This window comes from Panulirus ornatus, chromosome 32 (assembly GCF_036320965.1).
Source record: "Panulirus ornatus isolate Po-2019 chromosome 32, ASM3632096v1, whole genome shotgun sequence".
Lineage (NCBI taxonomy): Eukaryota > Metazoa > Arthropoda > Malacostraca > Decapoda > Palinuridae > Panulirus > Panulirus ornatus.
In genome coordinates this window covers 19,071,973-19,093,535 of record NC_092255.1, presented here as the reverse complement: position 1 = coordinate 19,093,535, position 21,563 = coordinate 19,071,973, and the positions used below count along the sequence as shown (strand labels likewise).

Sequence of the window (21,563 nt, the reverse complement as noted above, 5' to 3'; positions counted from 1 at the left end):
ATTAAAATAAGTTTTATTCTTTCATCTGATAAGACCACTTAGTAGTGAGCAGGCGGTACATAGGAACTGGTCTGGGGTGGAGAGAAGTTGAAGAACGATAATGATGAAGACGAGAGATATGGAAGGAAACATTGTTTCTTGGAAGACCATTTTGTTAAGATAAATCTGGAGCAGTAATACCCCCATCCTAATTACTGAAAATGTCTTGCCTCATCACAAGTCCGGAGTGGAGAGCCTTACTTGCATTACTGATACAATGACCATATCCACACTCTGCGGCGCTAAGGCTGACGCACAACAAAGCATCATAATATGCATCACAGAACAGCATTTCATGGATAAGTATCGTGAAAGCCTACTATACCATTACAAAACATTCTACGGTATGCTTTTTCCCTCGGTAAAACATCAGCATTATATAAAACATTAGCTCCATTATAGAGGAAAATTGACATGAATCAACACAGTTTTTGCCGTGCGAAGATAAGACGAACATGAAGTCATATGCATGTTCGTTAAACCATCTTGTAATGATCCATGGCCATGATCATGAGTCAAAAAGTATATCAAGTGTATGAAAAGTACATTCTAGACATTTCTTACGAATCAATTTCTCCGATACAAGAGTGGTGGTGTGGGAGAACAAGGCCTGCGTCCATTATGAGGACTTCAGTAAGTGGATTATGTCGTGTCGCTGCCCACACCACACCCAGTCCGGACACAACCTCACCGAAGGGGCAGGACATCTTCCCTCCAGGTTTGTCCTTAAGGCAGATATTAAAAAGCGCATCTGACTCATGGTGACCGCCTCCGCCGCCCCCGATGAGGCCCTGCTTAACGGGGCCAGCGTGCCTTCCTCCCCACTCTAAGTTCTGCATGACGCCCTGGCAGCTGCTGGAGGCGCCGCTGGTGCTCAAGTAGTCGCCGCCACGGAGGCTCTCGCCAGGCTCACCTCTGCGCTCCACAGAGCGAAATGTTGCTCCTCGGTAACACGGCCCGTGAGTCCCCAGACAAAGCGCCAGGAAATGCTGGGCACGGCGCAGATGTCCCCAAAGCCGGATGTGAACACAGCCTAGACCCCGGACGCCAACACCCAACCTCAGAAACACCTTGGGTCGTAGTTGCACCGCCGCCAGCTGTAAACATGTAGGAAGGACTTACGACGATGTGAATGGGTAGAACATTTTCAGAGTAATTCAGGAAAAAATGTCAAATTCGTTTTCTCCAATAAATACAGCACGTACTTTTTTTTTTAATTACATTTAAGCTACTTATTGAAGCAGTAAAAATACTTCATTAACGATATTAAAAACCATGTATTTTTTTTTTTGGGGGGGGGGGATTGGACATCAGAATTAAGGGATTTTCATACATATTAGATACTACTGAAACAAAGTGATGTCATTTTGGATAACATAAGCACTACCTAATAAGAGCAGTTTAAACTAATTAAAAGTAATGATGAAAATACAGGTGTTGAAGAACCGAAGCCTGTCAATGGTGGGTGCAGCTAGTGTATAACATGCATTTCTCCCTCTACCCAGAGTTCAACCGAAAAACGTAGCCTGGCAGACATCTTTCATTTTGGACAGAGCAGCTATGCTGCAGGTGGCCTGGGCAGCCGCTGTCGCAGCCTGCGAAACCACTGAGCTAGCCGCAGCGTAACTGAGGAGAGATGAACCCGTGCGACGGTAAGGACCGTCAGCCACTTTTCTCTCTTACTAGGCATCTTGAACAGCCACGGTACGTTTTCCGGTCGATCTCTAGGACAAATGAGAAACCCAGGTACGTTAATGAAAGTCTCAGCCATTAAAAAGAAATTACTCCTTTTTCAAAACATGATTAATTATTCTTAAAGTCTGAGACACAATTGATACTTTGTTCCCGCCCTTAAAAAATATGGAGGTATTTGCGCACATAGCCATTAACCGAACGTGGAAGTGAAAGCAGAAACGGACGGTATTCGACCCAACCGCTCAAGCAACCTGTGTAGACTTTTTTTTACTTCGATTATAGTTTGATATTGACTATATGATGCAAAGTACCAGGTGTGTACTTTCTGACTTAATTCATGACCGAGGAAAAGTTCTGACGGCAAAATATTGGGCACCAACAGGAAGGCCACAGTGCGGTGCATCATTCACACTACCTGAACAATGAAGCGTGGCCAGAACCTGGGACAATGCTGGCCACTGACCATCACCTCCAGCGTCAGTGGCCACTTCGGAAGGTCGTGTCCACTCGCCTCTAACTCTTCTAGGCTGTTAGTGACCGCCTTTTTGTGATTATCCTTGTTGACCAGAGGAGTATGCCGCCTACATTTACTAGTCGAGATGACGACTCTCTCATCTTCAGATCTGCTGCAGCTTTGATGAGACTTTCGTGGTTTAGTGGACGCTGTTGCATCTTCAGTCTGGAGATGATTTAATACCTCTCCATGTTTGGTGTGAATATGCAAGTCGTGACAATCGGCTGCCGTGCACAGGATTCTCTCTTTCTTCATCCGCTGACCCATAGCTCTGCTTTTTCTATAGATACCTACAAGTTGAAATACGATGTTTTCTACCTCTTTTAAGAGGTATTTGTCCTCTGCGTACCTAAAGGGTAATATATGTGGTAGATTAAACGAAGGAGTTTCCTTAGCAGAAGCGGAATTAGTTGCTATTATATTCTTAAACTATGAAAGACATGAACTCCGCTATACTGATAATGACGCTAAACGTGCTCATTATAGACTTAAAAACAGGATGTTGTTGGTTTTAATATGGAAATTTGATGCAGAATTTGCAATCTTACTCTTATATCTACGAGTAATTGTGTGACACTACGAATTTTCTTTATACCTTGTACAAATGTGGATGACTAAAAAGCACAATCTAAGCACTTTTCAGGTGCATTACTTTACAGAAAACAATACATTTTTAGTTTGCATATGTTGGACTGTGCCCGACACAGGCCACCATGGTTAAACATGGTAGCCTGTGCCGGCCACAGTGACTAGACAAGTCACTAATTAGTGGTCTGGGGAGGGGAGGGCCCTGTGGTGTGTGTGGAGACGGGAATAAAAGAAGGAATGCTATTAGCTTACTATTAGTAGAAAGGCTTACTGAGATTATCAAACTTGGGAAATTATATAATGGTGTTACTTTATACCTGTTCTACCGTACTAAACACCTCTCCTATAATGCATGGAGTCTTTTTACGATAAAATTTTTGTGTACTGAACTTGCGTACCCAAGATCCAAGAAAGTTTGTTGCATAATGTTTTGCTTCTTTTCTTCGATAACTGGGCGTGTTTTGGGGACTATGTGCACGTGCATCATGTGCTGCTCGACGAGACACTGTGCACACAACTGCTCGTCACACTGGCAACACCACAAGAGATGCGGGTCACCATGGGCTGGACACCGCTCCAGCCACGGCCGCCGCTCCTGCGCCACCTCCCGAACTTTCTGAGGATGAAGTCGCTATCACTATCTACAACAGTATAACAGCTCACATTCAACAGCAACCTAGATCGTATCCAAATTTATCCTAATATAGCTTAGAAAACGGTTGGAAGAGGGAGATAGAACCATTTATATGTAGCAATATCTCCAGTATTCCATTGTAATTTATTTTCCACACCAATAGTTGCTTTTTTTTAGTTTCTTCACACACTGACATCAATTAACGTCCCGGTTTCTCACAGTGCGGTTTCTGTTGCTTTAATATACAACTGTTTCTACCCCGAGACATCGAAGCTTTGAAACTCTCTACCATGTTAAGTCTTTCCTAACAGATATGACCTGGCACATTTTACAAGACAGGTGTTTCACTTACTCATTGTAAATATTTTTCCCTGCTCTTTTTTTTCCCCCTTTCATGAACCTCTCTATATTTCAACTAAAACCCAACTTTGATGAACAATTTACTACTTATTCTTGGTCTGCTGCAGTGACATTTCAGATAGGTTCTCGGTATGACAGTAGAGGTTTATTTTGTGCCACAATCAGACAGACACCTGAAACTTTCACAACCATCTCAATCCCCTCGAACTATATCTCTTATCATTTTTCCCACTTCTTAGTTATAAATATACCACCAGTCAACTAAACTACTTACATTTTCAAATCCATTGTCTACCATGGCATCAATATCGTTTCACTTCAATACGAACCCCTCAGAGTAATCGATCAATGTTTAGCTACTATCGTTGAAAGATTTAACTTAACCTTTTCGGGCTTCAGGGGTGTAATGAAACCGCACAACAGCAACCTTTTCAGGTTTCAGGGGATGTAACCGCACTGTGTCGCCCCAACAACGCTGTTTATCTTGTAAACTTTCAAAATGTGAAGTAGTATTGTCTATATATATGTGTGTGTGTGTGTGTGTGTGTGTTTTATCACTAACTTTAACCTTTCAACTACACGTAGAAAATAATTCAAGACACTGGTAGCGTCGGTGTGCAAGTCATGTCTGAGCCCACTTGACTTCCTGAATCATTGTCTGCACTTGTGGCCTTATCATACTGTAATGCAAATAATTATTGGTGATCATGTTATCTTTTATGATTATATTCTTTACCAACTCGAGAAAAAAAAAAGATATACTTCAGGAAACACAGTAACACAGTTTCTGGAAAAGCCTTGTGAATTATGTTATCATACACATAATGAAGGTGGACCCCATCTTGATGTGATCAAATATTAGCAAATCATATCGTGAAAGAGAATACCTAAGAGCTTTTACCTTGAGAGATTCCAGTAGGTGCATGACAATGAAGTTAGTGGGAAGGCAGTGGACGGGAGGGGAGGTGTGGGGGCTACGGCAGGCAGGGCATCTGAAGCTGGAGCTCAGCTTCTGCAGGTGGCAAAGGCAGAGTCGGCAGAAGGTGTGACCACAGCGGGGCAGTGCCACAGGCTCCCGCGCCCCGGTCTCAAACATCTCCGAACATACCACACATCTTAACTCCTCCAAACTTTCAGTGTTCACTGCAATTTCGAATGAGAAAAATCTAAAATCAGTCTTTCTTCCATGGGAATAAATGCATGAAAATCAAATATGAGAGATCGCTATGGGTAAATCTCCACCCATGAACAGTTACGGACAACTTTAAGAGATAAATAGACAATTTGGCTGGAACTAGCTGGTGTAGGACTGACCCGACGACACCCTTGCGTTCACCATGGTGGGTCGTAACCAAATAATGTATTACTAGGTCGCCTACGTCGTTTCAGCCCAGCCAATGCAAAGACACGAGCACATAATTTAGTTTTCACGAACCTGTGTAGCTTAGGGATGATAAGATAAACTTATCATCACTTGTACTCACAACCAACCCTATAAGACGCAGCAGTTGTTGAATATACATTTTTTCATTAGAAAAGAAAGTAATCAAGGTAATACTTCAAAGATTAAGACAAGAGAGCCTTAGGGGATGGATGGGCAGGGGAACATATCAATCAATCGTCTATAAAGACAGCTTACTAAAAATCCTGTTAAAAAAAAGTAAGTTTTATTTGAAGGAAAAAGCTTGCTGTTCTCTTTGCAAATGAGAAGACTTTTTGGTTCACATTTTTCACGTGAACTCAAGAGCACATCCGCCTCTACCACTGTCTTCTACCAGTCGAAATACACCTTACCATACTTTGACTTAAGTTATCCAATATTCAAAAGTTCTTAGCAAGTTGCTTTTGCTGCGGTGTGGACTTTGGAGTACAGTGAGATCTTAATGCATGTGCTTACCTGTCCAGGTAACTTTTCTTCAACATTTCCCACTGAAGAAATAGACAAAAACATTAATCGACGTCATGGCAATTCATTTTTCAAAGTCCATCAATCCCCGCTGATCCGCCCCGTATATACAAACCTTGAATATTTCTAATGGACAAGTGTTTACGTGCCACCCAGATCACCGATAATCATATCGAATGATTACTAACTGCTTATTCAAGCCTTATGATCCATCAGAATTAAGTAACTTGGCCGAAATGACTGACAGGCGATCAAGAGAGATTTACCACAGTTTAATTACAAATTCTGACCTACAAAACGATACACAAGTAGGTCCTGCTATGTTGTCACGCCAAGGAATCGAACCCATGGGGGTACAACCTGGGGCTGGCCCGGAGCAGGTCAGTAAAGCTAACACACCAGAAACAGCTGTTTGAAGTAAATATACTCCTTTCTCAAAGTCTCTGCTGCAGAACTTGACTTGGCTTTCTTGACTTTCGCCAACTCTCTTCTGAAGGAGTCTCTCAGACTTGCATCTTCGTTGCTGGTCCACAGCCGTAAAGAAAAATTGCGTAAGAACGCTAAGGGCGTTTCGGCAGTGCATTTTCAAAATTTTCACAACGTATATATTGACAACAGGGCAATGTCATCCTAATATAGGAATGAATGGTTTCATCGGCTCTGACTTTCGTTTTTTTTTCCCCTTGGGTGTTGTTTCACAGACCTACATTGTTTTCCGATGTGCAACTTCCACCGCTCATGAGATCGTCAGCGATGCCTGTGAAAAAAAAAAAAAAGGCATCTATGTGACCTCTGTTTTCCAGATTAAATACAAAAAGTGGCTCAAGATCGCAGATGGCTTTGAGTCCCGGGCCAATTTCCCCAATTGCACACAAGCATTATGTGGGAAACACGCGAGGCTCATTAAACCAAGTGGCATCGGTTCTACATATTTTTGCCATATGAAATATTTTTCCATTGTGTTACTGGCTGTGTGCTCTTTCCGAAAATGCAGGTATATACTTTGAAAATTCCAAAAGACAGACAGACTAATATCAATAGATGGAGACCCGCTCCCCTTCACCTTTGTTGGTGATGGTCTTTGGTCTTTCCACCTATAAGCTAAGACCGTACGAGGACAAAAATCTCTCAGAAAAAAGTTTAATCAGAATGCCAAGAGCGAGACGCTATATAGAATGCGCTTTTGGCATTCTTAGTGGCGTATTTTCCACATACCATTGGACGTAAATGTTCGGAATGCTGAAAATATTATAAAGGCGTGTTGCACAATACACAACTTTGCAAGAGAAAGGGATGGAGTGGGGAAAAAGAAAAACTGTTACAGGACTGGATGACGGCGAAGCTGTAATACAATCCCAGGGAGTGTGCGATCAGCTTTAACAGAGAAAAGTTTGTGGAGTACTTTTCTAGCTGAAGGATCTGCGCCGTGCCAACTTCGAAAGATCAGTAATTGACGTATTTTTCACAAGCCTAATCTGTATTTTGTTCTTAACAACTGCGATTGAAGCAAATTCTTTATCTTTAAAAATAAACATTAACAAATTGATTTAATCAGGAGTAAGCCGACAGATTTTCATGTATTGTTAATTTGAAAAAAACAGTATTGTCATAACCTATTTATCATCTTCCTACTTTATTTCTATTCCAAATCTACTATATTTGTAATAATTGATTTTACAATACATGCATTGTCTATAAACAGAAAATATATTAATAAAAATACAGAAACATACCAGATTTGTTTTTCTTTACAGAAATCATTTCTCTGAAGTGGTACGAAAATGACACAGCCCATCCCATGCCTTCCCTCTAGATAATTTATTGCTGTACTCATTACACCTCGAGTCCCAAATCACTGGTCGTTGTTCTACTTCAAAAATAAATCGGTCTACATCAAAACTTACCATCGTACAACTACAACACCAGGCAGAAACCAAGTTCCAATGACCAATTGGCTGGCTGTAGGCCTGGTCTGGTGGCATGGATCAACCAACGAGTGTTCTGTGGGGAAAGGCAAGCATTTCCTGCAACTAACGCCCATGTGATATCACATCATTCAAAAAAGGAAAACTTGGGCGCCACCAAGTTGTCCGTTTGCAAGGGCACTAACGTTGTTAAAGAGGTTTCCCCATATCGACTGGAGATGTATGCTGGTGTCAGCATCGTTAATTTACCTGTTGGGTAACCGTACTGTGTTTTCTCAATAACACTATATCATGTGGTTGTCAAGTTATTTTCAGTTTCCTTCAAAAGATTAGATACGGTCGCATTCCCTACCATGACCTTTTTCTATAAAGGTTATGTTTTGAGACCTTCGACTATGTAACCCACATCACACTGGCCAACTCTAAAAAAATTATTTAAAAATTACATAGGAAAACGGCATTATGAGCTGTACTCAAATTGTTTCATTAAGTAATCAGTGGGACATCCTGCCCATCTAATGTTAACAAAGCGTTCCATCTGCCCTGATGTAAACACATCCTCTCAATCGGGTGTCTGGCTTCGGAGGCATTCAAGTAAATTTTCTTAATAATATTTCAATCTCCTTTCTTTATTACATCATCACAGCTACTGGAAGCCCTGAAGATGCAATAATTGGATATGAAATGGAAAAAATAATTACAGTTTGGACAAATATATTTTACGAAGCTTGCTCATAGCTTTCGAACGCATTCTTCCTCTGTAGTGTAAACCTCACGAACCTACACCAGCTGGCCGACCTCAAACAGTACAGACAGAGGTGAACAGAATTTAGCCTTTAAAAAACTCGACAGCCAACTCGTAGCAGTTGTCCTAAGCCGTGAATCCCCGACCATGGTCAGCAATTGAACAAGAGACTTTGAAGGTAGCCGCAAGACCAACCATTAACGTAATAAAAACAGGTAGTGGTTGGTTTTATTTAGTTATTTCACAGTAAAATTGGTACTATTCAAGCATGACATCAGATTATCATCATTGCCTGACATATCTGACAAGGAGGGAAAGGTTTCTACAGCAGAGGATCTTTGTTAATTCTTTTATGGGTAATTTGGCAACTGAAGGGCGTATAAAAAGATACATAAAATATTGCCAAGCACCAATGGAAAATAAAAATCAGTTACAAACACGAATTATCATTAACACCTAACATATTCCTTAAAAAGACCACAATTTCTCTTAAACATCTGTTTTGACTAGAAGTGAATGAATACAAATGGAATCTCAGAGTAATTTGAAAATATCATAGCACTGTGCATGTCTGAAGATAAGCACTCATTAGGTAGTTGTCTACAAGTCCATTTACAAACTGATTGAGACCTCTAAAGAAAGGGGAATATGTGTGTAACTTTCCTTATTGTGGGTTATGTAATTCTGAAGCACTGTTTCCTCTATGTAGCCATTAGTGTCATCATAGTGAAAGTACAGTATTTTCTGAGTGTTATATTCACTTTAGCTGTACAATGTAGGTATTTGTCTTATCAGTTAATTGATCTGCCATAAAGGAGGAAACTAATGCATCCTGGTCCTGAAATAGTCACCACAGTTAAAAACCTGCATATTCTCAAACATCACCCATGATGAAATGCCAGAAGAATCTCTGCAAATCAGGTGATTAATGGTAACCATTCCAAATCAATTCTAAGGGGAAAACAATGAATAATCATTAGTAATGTGCATTTTACTTTCATTCTTTCACACCCAGAATCAATTCAGATCCTTAAAAAATAAGGTTTACCTCTTGCATCCCGATTTTATTATTTTCCTCTCGACACTTCTTAGGGATGCTATCTCCAACTAATATCCAGTGTATCTCTCCAGACTTATATCTTTTATTTTTTGTCTTAATAGGCATTACTGTAATTTACAAGACATTTATTATTCATTATTAGTTAACACAATATTTGTCCTATGTCTTACAACCCTGCATGCCATTTGATTATTTAATATCAAAAGATAAGATATAGAAGTACCAATAAGAAAAATCATTAGCTATAAGTTAAACTAGAGTACAGTGAAAATCCCAAACCTAAGTTACACTCATCCTCTCTGATAAGTTACCCAATTAAATAGTACAAGGAAACAATGTAATTTGTTGGGCCTTAATACACCTATTAAAAAAGTATATGGAAATATCACATATCCTTTTTAAAGTCAAAATTTAGCTAAATGCACAATATTCTACTCAAATTATATGTTATATCCATGACTACACATTATGCAAATCTGCTAAATGCCAACAACAAGACAACAGGCTGAGCAGTAATGTAATCCCAACAGAAGACCAATTTAATAATGGCATTTCTTTAACATATTTCTGCAACTCAAGTGAGATTAGGCAAGGTTTTCAAATTCTGTTGATTTTTGCAAGTGTTTGACATACTTTTACAATATGTTTTTCAGTATCCAAATCCTTAATTTCTATTACATTATTCAGTACTGTTCAACAAAATAAATGTTCCAAATTTTGTTCTACACTGTTACTAAATCCTCTAAAAGTAACAGTGAAAGACAAAATTGCCAGTGCCAATGAGACCACAAAATATCCATTTTGCCACCTTCCTCTTCAGTAATTAACCTCCTAGTTTCCACATACATAACACTATTATTGCCATACTTCCTCCTCTGGGCATGAGTTGTGTGCTTGTTTGAAGGAAATGTTGGGCAGCAGAGATGCATTCTTGTTTTGGTCCAGATCTAGTCTGACCTAGTTGAGGACCCTATTGGAAAACATATTGAAACTGTGAATGCAGTAGGAAAGAAAATTTCTTTGAAGGGCAAGGGTATATATAACTTTCTGTTCAGTGCTGCTCACTGCATATGTTTAATCTTTCTTTTTTTAAATATCATTATTGATGAGGATTATAAGGATAAGTACCAACATTCAGTGTCATGAATATTTACATTATCTTACAGGTTGAAAGACAGCAAGCAACAAATAGTACAGGTATTGGATGTTAGACCTTATAAACAAGAATTCCCCACAAAAAACAAGACACTGAAGTGACAGTCCTAAGCTACAAACCAAGAGGTAGCAAGAAAGGAGAAGCTGTTGATTAAAAGATTGAAAGAGGAAAAATAAGTAAAAGGAATTCATCATTTACATGAATAGGTTATTTCCAACTTCACAGATCTAATTAAGTTATGCTTGCCAGAGTTGTGACAGGTAGGTTTTTTAAGACTGCATATCTAAGTGTCAGTTAAGGAATTTAGTATAAGTTACTATTATATAGTTATAAAATGTCCATTTGTATGAAATCATAATGCATTGTTAAAATTTGCATACTGGATACATTTTGTTTTAAGCAGATGATCTGGTAACTTCAGTCACATAAAAACACAAATGTATTAGATGTAAAAAAGCTGTTCTATTTATGTTCTTTTGCCACATTCATGCTGCAGGTGTTTTCTCTTTAACTACAGCTGTGCAGAGTTAGCACTGTTTTGGGACTGTCATTTTCCAATCTTTTTATCATTTATAGTTACCCCAGCTTAGTTATTACATTCTAATGCTTGGGCATTATTTATTTCTTTTCATACAATCTATTTCGTAGAGCAAGCAAATGACGAGTACATTTCAAAGTGTTTATTGTTTAATTTATTTGTGGGCCTGCTAGATGTTCTTTTAACCATATCTTGAAACTACTTCATCTTAAGAGATCATATTTTGTAATGTGATATATTTAATCACGATATGTACTTTAATTATAATATACATATGGAATATGGTTTTGTTATTTTGGAGTAAAATTCTGAGATATAGTATCCTCTTTTACAGGGACAGCACAAAGATTTACCTCTGCAACTTTATTTTCAAACATTTTCAGTAGAGAAGTTCATGCAATGGCTTCAGGTAAGCAGTATTTCCTTAATAAACTGCTGTTTAAACTATTATCCTTGTGAAGGAAAGAGCAGAATATTTCTAAACCGATTTGCTTAGAGTGCAGTTAATTTGATGGAATGCTTACAGTGGGGTTGAGATAATGAGAAAGGAATTATATTACAGAAATGGAATATTTTGCAAAGAGAGGTGTTTGTGAAATCTTGAGGCCAGAATTAATTTGCAGGGAAATGAAATGGTAAGAGAAAAATGTATGATTAAAGAGAAAAATGTATTGTAAATGAGCTTAGAAACCAACAGAAGGAGTATTGTATGGATTAATTGAACATTTGGATGAGAATTACAGTTACATTTCCCTTGGGTCTCTATATAGAAAATGGGCACAAATCTTTGTAAATTTATGAGTTGCATAATGGCATAGATGATGAATGTGATACAGAAGTTAGAGCCAGCTCATGACCAATAAATGTTTCATCTTCCTCTTTAGCATTATTCAGTATATAATTACCTAACATACACTAGGTAATTTAATAAACAATTCTTCCATCTTTCTTAACATTCCCCCAATATTTGAGGATATAGTTACGAAGTTCCTATTCCTTTGTACATTTCACAGAACCTGTCACCATAGTGCCCTGGTCCCTGGCTACTGATATCTTGAAACATGTTTGTATTGTTGGAAAGATAGGTTACATTCAGAATGAAGACAAGGGTGTAACTCGTATGTGTTAAAGGGGCATAGTTCAGATGTGTGTATGACTGGTACAGAGAAGATCAGATTGGAGGGGTTTTCTAGTATTTGTGAAATCGTTACACTGCAAATATATTTTGCGATGTAGTATTGCTGAGGTAGGGGGATCTGAGAGTACAAGTAGTGAAAGGTGAGGCAGGGATGATCTTTATGTTTCTGCATGGGTATTGGTGAATGGTTATGACATGGTTGGGTGAGAAGTTGCTAATGGTATTGGAAAAACTGGGCGATTGTAAAATGTAACGTTTGCACAAGTATACTAAGGTTTACTGTAGCACATAAGAGTCTTGTTAGGGAATTAGTTACTGCAAGATATCAAAATGTTTTAAAGCACAGGAGTAGGGATTCACTGGAGTTTATATAGTGTTCATGGTTATTGAATAAACAGGTAGATACTTTTTTTTCACAAGCAGTTACTGAAGTTTACCATCTGTTTGAATCTTAAAGAAGTATCTATTGTTTATAGGAAAGAGTGCAGGAGGGGGAAGTTGTGTATTTTTTTCTAAACTTTAACTGCATTAAAATAATTTTTCATCCATATTCTTTTGCATCTATCCTCTTAATGTTTACTTCTTTCTCTCAAGGTGGTCCAGTAGAGACAATCATAAGGAACAAGTTGGAAGAAAAATTACATCCCACTCACTTAGAAATAATGAATGAATCATATATGCACAATGTTCCATCAGGCTCTGAAACTCACTTCAAGGTCCTGGTAATTTCTGAAGCATTCAGTGACTTGCCTCTTATCAAGGTAAATTAAGGTTTCAACTAGAAATACTGTACATAATTCAAGACATTATTAATGTCATTTAGGTAAAAACAAAGGTTTTTAAACCTCATATTATACGAAGGAAATTCTGTTGTATCAGTAAATGACTAGGATGAATGGCAGTCTCTTGTACATTTAAAATAATCATGTAATAACATTACATTCTCCATTCAAATATGCAGATTCCTTATTTCCATTGATGCACATTGACTTTCCACCTGACCCCTAGTCTTCTTGTGCATCGCCTTCCACTCCCAATTCAGATTTAGTCCTTTCTTATTCATTCCCTGCAAAAGTGCATGTCTTTTCATTATACTGTCTTTTCGTGTGTTCCACTCCTTTCATACTTATCATTATCATTATACTTGATCGCTGTTTCCTGCATTGGAGAGGTAGCACCAAGAAACAGATGAAGAAAGACACATCCACTCGTATACATATATACATACAAGCACATACATGTAATTATACATATCATAGTTATGTTCTAATTATCTGAACCCTCACCTTGACCCCTCTCTATGCTGGACATTCACTAAGAAATTGATCTCTGAAGCGTATACTGTGTATATCAAATGGGATGCCTTTTAACACATTTCAGATTCCAGTCACCAATATTACTAGAAAAACTTTGCAAATGTATAAATTCTCTTTACTGTCCTCTGTAGACTTGAGCACACTTCACCTTTATCTCCCCATTCTTGAATACATTCACCATATTCAGTCTTTTCTTACATTATTGCTCAATACCTGCAGCAATCCACAACACAAGGGTCCTTTCTTACACAATTAACCTCACAGTCATATCACAGCACCCTGGCACAATAGTTGGAACAACAAACTTGCATCTCTACAAAAGTCTTCCATCACTCTTTTAACCCTAGATAGACATAAACCCAACCTGCACCCTCCAGTACCCTTCATGTCCTCAGTGCCCCTTTCATAATCGAGTCATGAATGCTTACATATTAATTGCCCTGCACACACTACCCATAAATGCACACACATCGCTAAACTTTATGACCTTTGGTGGTAATTGGTCAGAATCCTGAGCATTGCAGAAGATAGAAGGGACTCCTGGGGCAGGAAGGAATTAAGTATATATCAATTTTATGAATAGAATTGTGAGGGAGGTACATATAAGGATCTGAGAAAGAGGGCCATGTCTGCCGTCTATCAGGGTGGTGGACCTGGAAAGCAAGTTGTCATTGTTTGCCGACTACACGGTGTTGAGAGATTAAAGTGAACAACTTCAGAAGCTGGTTTCTGAGTATAGGAGAGTTTGTGAAAGGAGAAAGTATTGGGTAAATGCAAATAAAAGCAAGGTTGTTATGTTTAGCAGTGGAGAAAGATTAGTTGGAGTATGAGTTTGAGTGGAAAGAACCTGGAGGAAGTGAAGTGTTATAGTTACCCGCCAGCAAATGGGAACTGAAGTAACCCATAGCTTCAATAAACGTACTAAGGTTTTGGACGTATTGGGGAGCATGTGTAAGGAAAAAAAAAAAAGTAATTGTTGGGTGTTTTATGATTACAAGGCATTGGCCCCTAAGTAATAAAAAAAAGTATGAATTAGGGTGGATGTGTTAGGACAAAATAAGGTGTGGAGGGTTGACTGAATAAGAAATGATAAAGTAAGCGGGATGTGTGTTAGTAAGAGAAGTATGTATGAGGAAGCTGAAGAGGAAGTGCTGACATAATGTGGACATGAAAAGAATGAGAAACGATGACTAAGAGGTTATATGTGTTGGAAGTGGAAGGAACAAGGAAAAGAGGGAAAGCAAGGAGGAGGTGGAAGGATGATTGGAAATATTAGGGCCTGAAGATGCTGGAGGGTATGAGGTGTGCATTGGATGTAGCAAGTTGAAATAATGTGGTGTACATGGGGTGACATGCTGTCATTGGGCTGAACCAGGGCATATGAAGCTGTTGGGAAACTATGGTAAGGTCTGTAGGGCTTGGCTGTGGATGGGGGCTCTGGTTTTGGTGCATTATGCATGACAACTTGTGAGAGGATGTTCATGAATGATGGGAGTCTTTGTTCCTGATGCTGAATTATATTGGATCATGAAGACTAGACTACCCACTGGTAAGTAGATGGAGGTTACTTAACCCTTTCCTTTACTCACAAAACTTAATTCTACCTTATCTTCTCAGATTTACAGCCGAGATTTATTGTTAAGTGGAGTCTTAAGTGTCCCTGATTAAAAAGGTTCACTGTATAAATTAGTTGAGTTACTACTTGTCACTGATAACATTTGATGTTAGCAAAGAGCTAATTGTAATTCTACATTGAAACACTATCTGCTTCTATGATACTTCTTGGTGCTGAAATATATTTGATTATGAATGGATTGCTCATGTACTAAATGATCCAATATGCTTTAAAGGGAACAGTTGAATCATATTAGCCTTCTGATTGCAGCGTCATCGACTTGTGAATACTATACTTAGTGAGGAGCTACAGAATGGAGTTCATGCTCTTTCCATTGTGGTAAGTACTGTTTCCTAAAACTAAAAGTAGCAGGATAGGAAAGGAAGAAATCACCAAAATGGGTAAGCTGATGCAATCAGCAGTCTTGTAAGTCTGAATCAGAGTTTGGTGATTAAAACAAATGATGAGTCCTGTGGGATATATATATGTTATTAGAAGTTACAAATGTCTTCTTTCCCCATTCAGGTGTCATTCTTGTGTGTCTGAAATAGGCATGGAATTTTTTCTTCTTGGAAGACAGGTGCAGAGCATGACTAGTTTTCAACTATCTTCACATTAGCAGGACATATGGCAGGAAAACTGGATAATTTCTAACTAATTATGCTTGCAAATGAGCAATTGACTAGGAACTACCAATTGGAAAGGGATTCAAAATATAGGCATTACTGGTGCTAGGTTAAGCTGAGCAAGACCAGCTAACAGTCAGTTTTTATGTCCCCTTCAACAGGAATTACTGTTTTGAGATATTTTTGTGTCTACTGTGGATTGGTCATACTTTTTTTGACCCTCGGTCATGTAATGGAGAGAAGACCTATTCCAACATGTAACTGTTGCAGATTCAATATTACCATGGAACACATATCAAAGAAAAGCCAGAAATACAAGAATGTCACAGTCGAATAACACTTACTAACAGATTTGGGTCCTTGTCAGCTCACTTCTCTGCAGAGCTATCATATTCTCCCAAACTACCACCATGCCCTCTAACCCTGGCTGCCATATCCTTCCTTACCATCATCACTTAGACTTCCTCCTTTCACATACACTTCCAAATTCAGAAACCAGTTTCTGCAGTTTCTCACTTAAGTCTGCCACTAGAGCCATGTCATCTGTAAACAGCTAGTGACCAAACTCCCAGGTCCCTCAACCCCAAAGCAAACTGCATATCAGCCCCATTTTACAATAACAAAATCCTCGCATTAATCTCTCCCACCACTCCATTCATAAACAAATTAAACAGCCATAATCTCATCACAGCCATGACACACACCGACCTTCAGGAAAAACTCACCCTCTTGTCTCCCTGCTCGACCACTTGCCTTACACTCTTCATAAAAACTTCTTTCAACTTTTAGCAGCTACCTCCCATATTTGTAATACCTTCCAGAAAGCATTTCTATCAATCTCATCAAATGCTTTCTCCAGATCCATAAATGCCACATGCAAATACCTCTCTTTCTCAATGTATTTCTCATACACATTCTTCAATGTAAACACTTGGTTCACACATCTTTTACTACTCTGAAGCCACATTGTTCCTCCCAAGTCTGATATGTGAATGCTACTAACCTCTCAATCACCATACTCCTATACACATTACCAGTTATGTGCAACAGACTTGCACCCCTGTAACTTAGACATTAACTTTTGTCCCTGCTGCCTAGAGCAATGGCATTTCATAGGCATTCTTCCGGTCCTAATACACCTAGCCTTGAGCCATACATATATTGAAAATCCTGACTAATCAACAACACTGTCACCACCTTTTTTGAGAAGTGCAACAGGTGTCCCATTCACTTCAGTTGCTTTGCAACACTTCACATGGGAAAAGTATAAATGTAACAAATCCAAGGGGGCTGTGATTGGGGCATAGATTGCCAGTTCCCTCTTGGCTTCAAAAAGAAAAGAAAGGTGCTTGGTTAAGTGCAGATCACAAATTTATGCCTTGCTGTTGGTTCTATTACTTGGCCTAGCTTAGCACCAGATGCTACATGGGTTATGGCATTTATTTCATCTTGATTGGCAATTTAGGATCAATAACATCTTTAAGAGAAATGGCAGATATTTCATTCATCCCATCATACATCCACCTCTGTAGCTTAACATCTTTAAGAGAAATGACAGATATTTCATTCATCCCATCATACATCCACCACTGTAGCTTATAGCCATGCATACACTAGTACTTGGTCTAGGGGGGAAAAAAATTCTGCGAGTTGTAAACCTCTGATACCCATGTGAAACTGCTGGAGACGCTGTTTATATCATAGGATTAGTTATTGAAAACATTAATGAACAATAGAATGTACCTATCTTCACAGGCACGAACACCAGCTCAATGGTCTAAGGAACCACAAGAAGTTGAAAAAAGTCCTGCATGCCGTGGTGGATTTGGCAAGTAAAATAGTGTCATGTGAAAATTGTTCATTATAATTAGAGATTATATAATTTTCATATAGAAATGTACATATGCAGTCCCTCTGTCTTTTATAGTAGGGTGGATCTTGCTGTGATCAGTTGAGAATTTTTAACTTTCGTCACAAAATTGTAGTACTGTTTCATCTGGCAGCTAGGGATACCACCCTATTCATCAGGAAATTACCTGTCACATTTGTAATTTATATTTCTTAAATGTATACAGATATTTCAGATTATTTGTTTTTCTTGTGTCTGATTTAAAATGGCAACTTATATGCAGCACAGCTTCAGGTAGTAGGAAATAGTGAAGGAAAAATATCTTTAGCCAGATTAATTCAGTATTAATGTAAGACAATCAACATTTTGTCTAATTCTAGGGTATTCAGTTGCAGTTTTGTAAGTAAAACCTAATTTGAACATTCATGTAAATCAGGGTATCAGGTTAAACTGAAATTGTGAAGCTGGCAAATGTTTTATCATGAAAATAAGCATAAAATAGCATGCAAACGTTTTCAGTTTGTAATTTCACGGCTTCTGTTAGAATTTGCATCCTAAATCTCATACATATTCAGAGTATGTTCACAACTATTGAGGATCTCATTGTTAAGGGTATACCTCTGTGGATAATGATGTAAATTTTTTGCATAACTGTTATTAAGTATATCTATAAGAAGAACAGCTGTCTTGAACTAAGGCTCTTTTTCACAAAGAAATTGTACATAATACTTTTATTGAATAATCCTGAACATTAAGTTTCCTGGACTTTATGGGCATTTGCGATATATTTTGGTTTGATGACTCCATGGAAAGTCACTCTTTTGTTTGTTTTATTATGACTTTTGTTTTCAAATCTAGATACTGAATCCAAGTATCTTTGGTGTTAAAAAATTAGCCATGACAGGATGATATAAAATTATTGAAGAGGCCCTGGACTAAGAATGAAATTCATTGAATTCTAGATGATGTATAATAATAGTAGAGGCCCTAAATAAAGTTATATCCCTAAAAGCAGAAATTTCAAATATCACGTGTGCAACTTGAATAACATGACAGCATTTGGTTGTCATGGGTAATTAAGGAAATTCAATTACTGGAGGTGCAAAGTGAGCAAGATACTCAAGTTATTGGTGAGATAACGTGAAGTTAGTTTGAGTCTTTTCATTTTTTTACTGCTGACCTCTTTGGGGAAAATGGGTAGATTCTCTTCAATGCTGTTTCCTTATCACCAGTACATTAGTCGAGACATGGAAGCCTCAGGTCTTGGTTTGTTTTCAACTCCCCTACTGTTAACAAAGGTACATGAGCTTGGCACCAACTTATACTAAATGGACACACAAAGGTCAATAAAAACAAGAAAAAGTGGAAAGTACCATCAAGGGTATATGCCCTGTGAGAAAAAAACTAATGACCCAGTGTGACACTGACACAGGTCGACATCATGCCCATGCAAATATGGCTTTCAGAAAAGGCCTCAACTAGGACCTCTAAAGCCCAGACCCCTAATAATACCAAATAATAAAATGTCTATTATTAAAGGGAAAAGTATCAAACATTGAGTAGGCTGATACAACTAGCACCACAAATTTTTGTGGATTTCACCATGTTAAAATTGAGAACCTGTTTAACTAAACCATCTAAAAACTGAAAAAGCTTAAATCTAATGAATGAAAATGTAAAACAATGAACCAGCATGATGAACAAGCTGGCCCAATTGAACAAATGACTACATTTGTGACAGAACTCTAAAGACAAGAAATAATATACTAAAGAGGTCTGGCTATCAAGAAACAAAATGAAGGAATACAGGTCCAACATATTTAAAGTCCTCTTGTGAAGTTCACCAGACGAAAACACCACAGGTGAGTGAGGTTTGCTGGCCACTTTGTTCAACCTTCACACAATGCCATGACTTGTCACTGAAATATATGTTTGGAAAGGTTCTGGTGAAATGTACTGATGATATCAATCAATACTACCCCTTGAATTATATAGAGAAAATTGATAGGTGGTTGTTCGCTCTCCATGAAAGAACCACAATGATATTTGAATTGTTGTGGCCGAAGAGAGGTGAATCCCCATGATTACACTGTTCTAGAGGTAAAATGGTATTCTAACCCATCCAAGCATGTGCACTCATTAGGTTAAATTCATACCCATTTAACATGACCAATTGCAGTGGACGGACATCAAATATGATTGCTACTGAAACACTGTAAGGGACATTAAATATGATTGCTACTGAAACACTGGAAAGCTATAAATCTTAATTTCTATTTCAAGCCTAATTAGGTTTACCAAGGTTTAGTGAACAAAGTTAACCCTTAGGCAACATTATGGAGCCGATGAATAATTTGTTTATACTGATAATTCACAATGCGCAGACAACCAGGAATCCAAATAGACTATCTTTTTTTGTTTCATTAATTCATATTCTCAGAATTGATTTAAGCTCCTTAATTGACTTAATAATAAAATGTCTGAACTCTCACCCACATCCAGCAGTTCATTTCTCCGTTGACTAAATTAATCTTTCCTACCAAATCTATAGGAATGCCCAGAATTACGCCATGCAACATGTCAGTTACTGTACGTAAAACTATTTCATGCAATACAGTATTAAAAAAAAAAAACCACACCAGAATTTGTAATGGACAATACTTGAATCAGCAGAGGGCAGAGCAAATCACCTTGTACTGTACCTTGGCGACATACTTAACAGTGAAATATGATATTCTGAATTTAACACAAACTTCCCACGGAACAGCAATTACAAATTTACTAATGGTCATAGTGACCATTAAGTCATAATACAAATATAATGAAAACTAGTATAAGTCTTCGGCCAGCAAAGATGTATACTAAGGTGGGAACAGGTTAAGCAGAGTGTGGGTAGTGTGTGGAGACACCATTAGCATGGTCTACTATCTCAGAAAGGCGACTATACAAGCAGATATCAAAGATTCTGGAAGATTTAGAACAATATCTTATACATCAAGAAGTTACGAAATACAAATCTTTTAGGTACATACCGAATAGTTAACGACGATGCCATGCCCAGCTCTTGAAATGTCTTGATCTCACAAATTTACGAACACATCTGAGACCAATTCAATCACGACTGTACAGTGGATACTGGGTGGACTCTGGATAGTTAACTCTAATAAAACTCGAATGCCGTCAAAAGTGACAAAATGGCAGCCTAGGAAAATAACACTGGGGCTCATTTTAGTTCAAATTTACAACAACAGATGGCAAAACCAGCAACGTTCTTCCCCTCAATGTCTACATGTTTGAAAGTTCGCCCGACCCTCACATGTGTAGCTTGTTGATGACATATATTAAAAAGTAAAAAGAAAATAATAGTTCCAAAGGCTTTCTAAAGATGCATTTCAGTAGGTAATAGTGTAGTATTTATGGCTGATTACTCGATGCCTTTAAAGAATCCGATAGAAAAGATAAACGAGTCATTTGCCTGCATATTTCAAGTCTAGTTTCGCGTGGTAACATTTCATTTTCTCCCGGCTTTTTTTTTTTATTGCATCTTTATTGGCGAGTGTCTTAAAATATTTTGAGATTTGTTTTTCAGGGACTTTAAACTTTAAGTGATCCTTATACCCAGACGAGTGTGTTGTGGTTAAAGTTGACAAGAGTTCCTACGTAATTTCTTTTTCTCGTAATTATCAATGAATGGTTTCTCTGTTTTTTTGATGTTTCTGAGTTCTTGTTGCAAGCTAATTTTAATATTCATACCGAAAATAATCATATCAATGCACTCCCCATAGTTAGAACTATTCCATCGGCAGAAACCACCTAAAGAACGCTACTCAAATTCATCAAAAGTAGAAATGGAGAACGT

The 21,563-nt window shown here is 38.1% G+C and overlaps 2 protein-coding genes across 4 annotated transcripts; one reads left to right on the top strand and one right to left on the bottom strand.

Annotated features, from left to right (window-relative positions):
* LOC139759114 (uncharacterized) lies at positions 1-20,993 on the bottom strand. 2 transcript variants are annotated; one of them, XM_071681078.1, is made up of 5 exons: positions 20,737-20,993; positions 4,732-4,973; positions 3,235-3,452; positions 2,150-2,597; positions 1-1,136 (listed from the first exon to the last, which is right to left on the bottom strand). In XM_071681078.1, the coding sequence occupies exons 2-5, from the start codon at positions 4,924-4,926 to the stop codon at positions 600-602; spliced, it is 1,398 nt and encodes a 465-aa protein (XP_071537179.1). In that variant the 5' UTR covers positions 4,927-4,973; positions 20,737-20,993; the 3' UTR covers positions 1-599. The 2 variants fall into 2 exon arrangements, with proteins under 2 accessions (XP_071537179.1, XP_071537178.1); XM_071681077.1 differs by lacking the exon at positions 20,737-20,993 and adding an exon at positions 5,145-5,260.
* LOC139759115 (bolA-like protein DDB_G0274169) lies at positions 8,414-18,715 on the top strand. 2 transcript variants are annotated; one of them, XM_071681080.1, is made up of 6 exons: positions 8,414-8,584; positions 10,633-10,882; positions 11,495-11,569; positions 12,893-13,059; positions 15,500-15,568; positions 17,611-18,715. In XM_071681080.1, the coding sequence occupies exons 2-6, from the start codon at positions 10,861-10,863 to the stop codon at positions 17,689-17,691; spliced, it is 414 nt and encodes a 137-aa protein (XP_071537181.1). In that variant the 5' UTR covers positions 8,414-8,584; positions 10,633-10,860; the 3' UTR covers positions 17,692-18,715. The 2 variants fall into 2 exon arrangements, with proteins under 2 accessions (XP_071537181.1, XP_071537180.1); XM_071681079.1 differs by having other exon boundaries at positions 8,414-8,621.
* Positions 20,994-21,563: the final 570 nt, after the last annotated feature.